We start from the raw sequence: 6,878 nt of genomic DNA, 5'->3' as shown, positions 1-6,878 counted from the left end.
GAAATCCGGGGTGGAAAGGAGGAGTGTACTGTCACAGTACAGGGAGAGCAACTAGGGTCACATAACAATGTATGTATAAATTTTTGTATGAGAGACTAACTTGAATTGTAAACTTTCACTTAAAGCACAATAAAAAAAAATAGTAAGGGCATATGAAAGAGTTTGCACACCATTTTTCAATTTTGGATAGCAAATAGGATAGGCCTTTTGGAACATAAAACAAAAGAGAGCCATGTAGCAGGACTAATCACAGCAGCTCTTCCTTGCTACCTCACTGCTACCCTGTTCTAGTCTTCTAGTCTTGAATACAAGAAGAGGGATGCCAGAGTTCTCCGACTGGATAAGCAACACAGTCACAGTTTATTGCAGTTTTGTTTAATTTCCAGTTTTGGCTACAGAAATCTCACTCTGTGTGTCACTAGGGGGAGCACTTACTCCTAAAAAAAAATGGGAGGAGAAAGAAAAAGAGGAAATGCTCCTAACTAAAGATGCACTTTACCTGACCGCCCCTGGAAGGCAAAGTGCAAAATAGCTTAAAAGTCACAAGTGACTTTAAAAGAAGCAACATGAAAGGTAGGTACATTAACCAATCAGCACATTTTAATACACAATGTAAATAGCAAACATCGCTTCTTAAGATAAGGTTCATTTGGTAAGAAAAGTTAAACCTGTGAAACAGGTCAATAGTAAGACTGACATTATCACTCAATTAAAAATGCTTAATTGTAATTTTTGAAGATTCTGGTTTCTGACAAACACTATTAGCAAGGGAAGTTAATGGCTATCTATCACAAACTTAGTTGATTTAATTTACTTGCCTGCCTGTTGCATTATTAAATTATTGGAAGGCAAAATTAATACCGTTATGCTTGAAATGTACTTTGAGCACCTCATTCGGAAGGAAGTAGGAAAAGGGGAAAGGAGAGTAAGGGAATTATCCTTAACTGGGTAGTATGTGCCAGGTGCTCTACACATAATGCAACAACCCTGGGAAATAGGAATTACTTCCCTTTGACAACTGAGAAAACCAGAGCTCAACAACCACAAAGAACCTGCCCATGTCACAACAGATTAATAACAAGTAGAATCAAATATAATCCAAGTCTATATTGCCTACCATACAAAAATCAGAAGTTGCCTAATTCATCTGGCATTTTGGCCATCTTAAATCAATAAATATGCTTCATTCCGTTAAAAGCTATATATTAATATCACAGCAAAGAACAAGAAAGAACCAAAAAACAACAACATAAAATATGGTTTGCCCTTCAAGAGGCTTGCAACCTATTTGAGAAAAAGTACACACACGTTAAGGAAGGCAAAGCAGTGATTATTACCAGTTGAGGGATGCAGCCACTAAGTAAAGTTGGAGCTCAGAGAAGCCTGGGATCCGTGTGGTTCCAGCAGTTGAGGAAGGTCTTACGAAGCATGCAAGGTTGCAGCTGGGATGAGTAAAGGTCGGACAGGTGTAATGGAAGGGTATTTCAAGATGGGGAAAAAGCACAGTTAAGGATGAGCACAATGTATCTGATAAACAGTGAGGAGGCCATCAGGATTGCTTCAAAAAGAGATCGACTAAGTGGAAACAACTCAAATGTCCATCAACTAATGAATGGATCAACAAAATGTGGTATATCCATACACTGAAATACTATTCGGCCATAAAAACTAATGAAGTACTGGTACATGCTACAACCTGGATGAACCTTACAAACATTATGGTAAATGAAAGCAGCCTGTCACAAAAGGTCACATATTGTATGATTCCATTTACATGAAATGCCCAGAATGGGCAAATCTATAGAGACAGAAAGTAAATTAATGGTTCGCAGAGGCTGGAAGAGGTTGGAGGTGCTGGGAGGAAATGAGCAGTGACTGCTAACGGGTATGGGGTTTCTTGCTGGGGTAATGAAAATGTTCTAAAATTGACTGTGGTGATAGTTGCACAACTCTGTGCATATACTAAAAACCACTGAACTGTACACTTTAAATGGGTGAGATGTGTGAATTATAACTCAAATAAAGCCGTTAAAAATAGTGAGGGACTGGTGGGAGATCACATTGCACAGCTTAGATGGAGTCACTTATGGAAAGTTCTGAATGCCAGGCTTAAGAGTCTGGGATTTATCTGGTAGGCAATTAGAGATAGATGAATAAAGATTTACCTAATGAAAGCACAGTATACACACTTAGAACACTTCTTTAATAAAATTAATCACATATTTTAAGCATATTCCTAAAATATATGCCAAAATCACAGAGAAGAGAGAGAACAGGAAAAAGATGTTGTAATGTGATTTTGACTAAGCCACAAGCTGTGACTATTAGGAAAGTTGTTTTGCTTCAGTGCTAAATGCCACAGATGGGTATAGCAGCATCACATTTATGCAAAACCACAAATTCATCTGTGTCAAATCTTCAAATACCATAATGTTCTAAACTTAATTATGAAAATAGGATTAATAATTGACCTGTCACATTTCAGGGCAAGATAATGAACAGTGTCATTTGTTTTTCACTGAATGTCAGGACTCTTTGTATATAAAACTTCTTTAGGTGTCAGATTTAATTTAAACACTATCATAGCCTTCATTTCCTATTGATGCGTACGCACTTGGCCATGAATTCTAATTTAACATAATATTCCAAAATAGTCTTTAATATGCAAAATTAGAGGAAAACTAAACAAATCTGACACACAAAAGCAGAAAGGAAAAAAACTGAATATTAAATTAAATATCCAATACAGAGAAAAGGTTAAGCACTCAAAAATAAACCTGCAAATCATGAAAAGAGAAAAAACAAATAGGACCCAGCATTAGGTTCCATAGCATTGTGAAATACAAATGGAAAAAAAGGGGTGGGGGGGATAAATTAAATTTAAAATAGAAGCACAATACATGAGAGCAGATGAGGAGGCTTTAACAGAGGCAAAGTTTGGAACAGGGCTATGAGACAACCCTGGCCCCTGAATCATAGGGAAGAAAGGACCTTTCTGGCAGGCTTGGCAGCATCCCTGCAGAAGCTGACCAAATGGTGAAATCCCACTTTCCCCGAAGACAGTGGTAAGATGGTAGGAATACAAAAGAACTCAGCTGGAGAACCCATACACAACCAAACCAGTGTTCACCTTCTGAGTCACCTTGCAAGCCTCCTTCAAGGCAGGTGAGCCACAAGAAATTAAAGGAGATACCAGATCTCTTTTAAAACTCTCCTCTAAGAATGAGAGTGCCCATCTCTCTCTATAAGCGCATTGTAAGTTCCAGCACTGGGAGAAATGTATGTTGTGTTTGAGAAATAAAGATACAACTTAGACGACCTGGTTCACTTACAAACAATAAAAGCAAAATAGAAAGCAAATAAGCTATCCTAAAAAAGCAGCTCTGTCACTGATACCTAGAATAAGGTATCTGCTATCACAAGTAAGTGGAGCAAGAGTTTCCATTTCCTACTTGTACACCAGTGTTTAAACTAAAGAATTCAGTAGAAAGTTATTTCACATCATTAACTGCTGTATGTTAAAAGAAATTTATCCAAACTTACATCAATTGTCTATCTACTCAGAGTAGAAGAACTGTGGGAAAAGAAAAATGTTGACAACTATTGTTTGCCATTTAAACATGTTAATTATTGAGAAATAAAGCACTTCAAATATAAAACAGTGCAATACCAAAGTAAGTTAAAAGTTGGATTATTCTCTAAGTAAACACCAAAAAACACATACTGTTAATTTACAGAGTTTTCTTTAAATAAATAGGTAGAAGTGATGATACCATGTTACCATAGATCACCTAAGGAAGGGAAAAAACATCAAGAAAAGGTCTAAGATCCAGAAACACTTTGAAATAATAGAATTATTTGAAGGAATGGCCTAAAATAAGTATGCTAGCATTCTGACTAAAGTAAGAACAGACACTCAAGATGCCAGTAGCAGACTAATTAGGAAAATGGAGGTCATAGAGTGGGAATTTTTTTTTTACAGAATCATCTAATTTACTTATAACATATTTAAGTGATTTGCATACAAAAGTACTCTGTCAAAATGGTTAAGCAAATCTGAACATAACCACATGGGGCTAGAAACATGATCTATAAACCAGAAAGGAGAACAAAAAACTTGCCAACACCTGAAACTGGCAAAGTAGACCTAAGCCAAGGAAACAAGGATGGCAAATATCTTGGAAGGTAAATAAAGTTTCCAAAATCTGATTGTGAAAAACAAAAGTGAAGACTAATTTGTCAAAAGAGGAAAAAAGTTTTACACCAGTTTAAGAAAATTTTTAAAGCAAATGTACACAAAATGCCTTAGGAAAATTTATTTCCTAAGTGTTTTCATAAATACGTTCATTCAGGTTCACCGCATTACCTTTAAGAAGCTAAATCCACAACTACACGACTTTAAAAATAGTCCAGAGAAATCTTGTAAATATTTGCAGTAATCATTTGCCTGAAAAAATTCTGTAGAACTTGAGAGAGTTTGAAACCTAAATGAGAGTAGGCTCAATTACAAAACAAGTCTCTCGGGCAAAATTATAAAGCTCGTACAGCAAAAGTAATATAAATAGGATACACTGAGGAGCAAATTCCAACACTACCATATTTTGGGGTATTTTTTCTAAATAGTAAATGGCATCTAATTTTCATATTGTACAACGAGCTTAAAATTACTCACTGGATATTCTTGTCTCATCTATACTCACTGAATCCTATGTGAGAACCATCAAAGCCAAAAAAAAATGAGATTCAACTCAAGCCATTAGTTATTTTAAAATGCTCTGCTCCCCCTCCTCCAAGCAGTATTCTATAAATTGGGTCTCTTATTTCAGTTCTCAAAGTCATATGTCCATACCTAAATCCAATTTATTTATAACATATTTAAGTGATTTGCATATGAAAGCACTCTGTCAAAATGGTTAAGCAAATCTGAACATAACAACATGACATCTCATTTAAAGCATTCATCAGTGCTGTCAGAAGAGCAGAATTTCACCGAAAGACTTTAGGAAATACCTGAGCAGGTAAACAGCCCTTTCAATATCACTGAGATCTTCATCAACTGTCAGTCTTTCTATTTCTTCTGGTGTCTGTCAAGTATAAAATACAAATTATGTACACAAACAGTCAGGTCGGTCTTGCCCACCAGTGACCCTCTATGAATACTACCAATGAAAAAGTTTCACTACTCAGCATTCATCAATGAAAACTAAGCAAGGGTCTGAGGATTCTAGGAGACCTGAACAGAGAGAATCATGTCTCTAATTGTTGAGTTTGGGTGGTTGAGTTTGTTTGGGTTTTTTTGTTTTGGTTTGGTTTTAGTTTTTGTTTTTGTTGTTTTTTCTTTTTTTAATCACTCTTCTTCTAGCTTCTAGATGGCAGCTTGAGAACCACATTGTGGCTTCAGAACCTTGCAGAAATCCGGTGTTACATGCATATATAAAGTAAATACACACTTTTTATTTCCAATAAGCGAAGGCTGTTTCTCCAGAATTTTCCAGCCCAGGAAATGCTAAAAGGGGGATGGATGAGGACCGCAACGGAGCGGGAATGAAAAGGACGAAATCTGGAGTGGGGCAGGGAAGGGGATAAACTCTGGAGTTGGAAGGCACTCAGAGTCGAGAGAGTGAAGGAGGTGGGAGTGAGAACAGCTAAAGGAGCTATTAAGAGGATGGGGGGGGAGGGGGAGGTCTAGATCCTCCCAGGCTGAAGAAATATGACTCTGCGGGGTGGGGAGCAAGTGGGGGGTGGGGAGCTAGCTGAAGGGTTGCTCCCTCGAGTGGGTTGGGAGCAGGGTCTCAGGTGGAGCTGGAGGGGCTAGGAGGAAACGGACGTACGGGGACTCACGATGTGGGCAAAAAGTCCCCTCCTGAGAGGGCTTTGACGACCGCGACCACGACGACTCTGGGAAGTGACTGGAGGCCCGGGCGGACTTGGGGGCAAGCGGGAACCGGGCTGGCTCTGATAGGGGAGAAGGAGGGCGATGGAGGGTGGGATCGGGTGTCTCAAGGAGGCGTCGTCGGGGCTGTGCTTACTGAGGGATGGGCCTGGGGCCAGAACCGGGTGGCACCGGGGAACCAAGGTGGGGCGTGAGTACCCAGGAGCCCACTGGCCCCGGGATAAGCCAGAGAAAGGGGCCGCGACCGAGGGGCCGAGGCTGCGGTCCGAGCCGGGCGGCCGGGGCGGACGCGGCAGCTGGCCCCCATGACAGAGGCTCGGCCGTTCCTGCGGACGGGCTGGACCGGGGACGAGGGCTGGCTTCCCATTCAGCCCTCAGGGGGCCGGGGACACCTCAGGTGCCGGGGACCGCGGGGCTGGCCCCGGGTCAGGGCATAAGGCCAGGGACGCGTTCCTCGGGAAGGGGTCCTGCCTGGGCGAGCCGCGGCCGTGTCGAGGGGTCCCCGGGAGGGGCTAATGCGGGCGACACAGCGACCGGGGCCAGGAGGGGGACTGTGAGAGGTTCCCGGGCCGCGTCGGGAAAGGACGGTGTGGGTGGGCTCGGTGCCGGGGCGGGGGTCAGAGCCAGCTGCTTGGGGCCGGGGGCCGGGAAGCCGGCCGGTCGCCCTGTGGGCAGTCTCTCTTCCCCGGGGCGCACCTTGAGGCTCCGGCGGACCGGCCTCTCGATGATGGTGAGCTCCTGCAGGTCCTCCATGTAGCCGAACAGGCTGTTCTGACTGAAATCCATCGCGGCGGCGGCGGGCGGCGGCGGATGCATGGACCGCCGGGACCCTTCGCCGCCCGGGCCCCAGCGGCCCCGGGATGCCGGACACGCGCAGCCCCGCGGCCGCCCACCAGCAGCACTTTCTCCCGCTCTCTGCCGCGGGAGCCGAGCATAAGGCGAGGCGCCGGCGGGAGAACAAGCACGACCAGCCGAGGCGGCGGGG

At 42.7% G+C, this 6,878-nt stretch overlaps 1 protein-coding gene across 2 annotated transcripts in view; it reads right to left on the bottom strand.

The window, feature by feature from the left end:
• PPP4R4 (protein phosphatase 4 regulatory subunit 4) overlaps positions 1-6,856 on the bottom strand; it is a 51,203-nt gene extending 44,347 nt beyond the window's left edge. For both annotated transcript variants that reach the window (XM_004376695.1, XM_023731758.1), the window contains exons 1-2: positions 6,590-6,856; positions 5,011-5,084 (exon numbers count right to left, since the gene is read on the bottom strand). In XM_004376695.1, the coding sequence (XP_004376752.1) occupies positions 5,011-5,084; positions 6,590-6,709 (194 nt within the window). In that variant the 5' untranslated portion in view covers positions 6,710-6,856. The remainder of the gene's footprint in view (positions 1-5,010; positions 5,085-6,589) is intronic.
• Between the last annotated feature and the right edge of the window lie 22 nt (positions 6,857-6,878).

The sequence above is a fragment of the Trichechus manatus genome, unplaced genomic scaffold (genome assembly GCF_000243295.1).
Source record: "Trichechus manatus latirostris isolate Lorelei unplaced genomic scaffold, TriManLat1.0 scaffold00045, whole genome shotgun sequence".
In the NCBI taxonomy this organism is placed as follows: Eukaryota; Metazoa; Chordata; class Mammalia; order Sirenia; family Trichechidae; genus Trichechus; species Trichechus manatus.
This window is presented reverse-complemented; position numbering and strand designations above follow the sequence as displayed.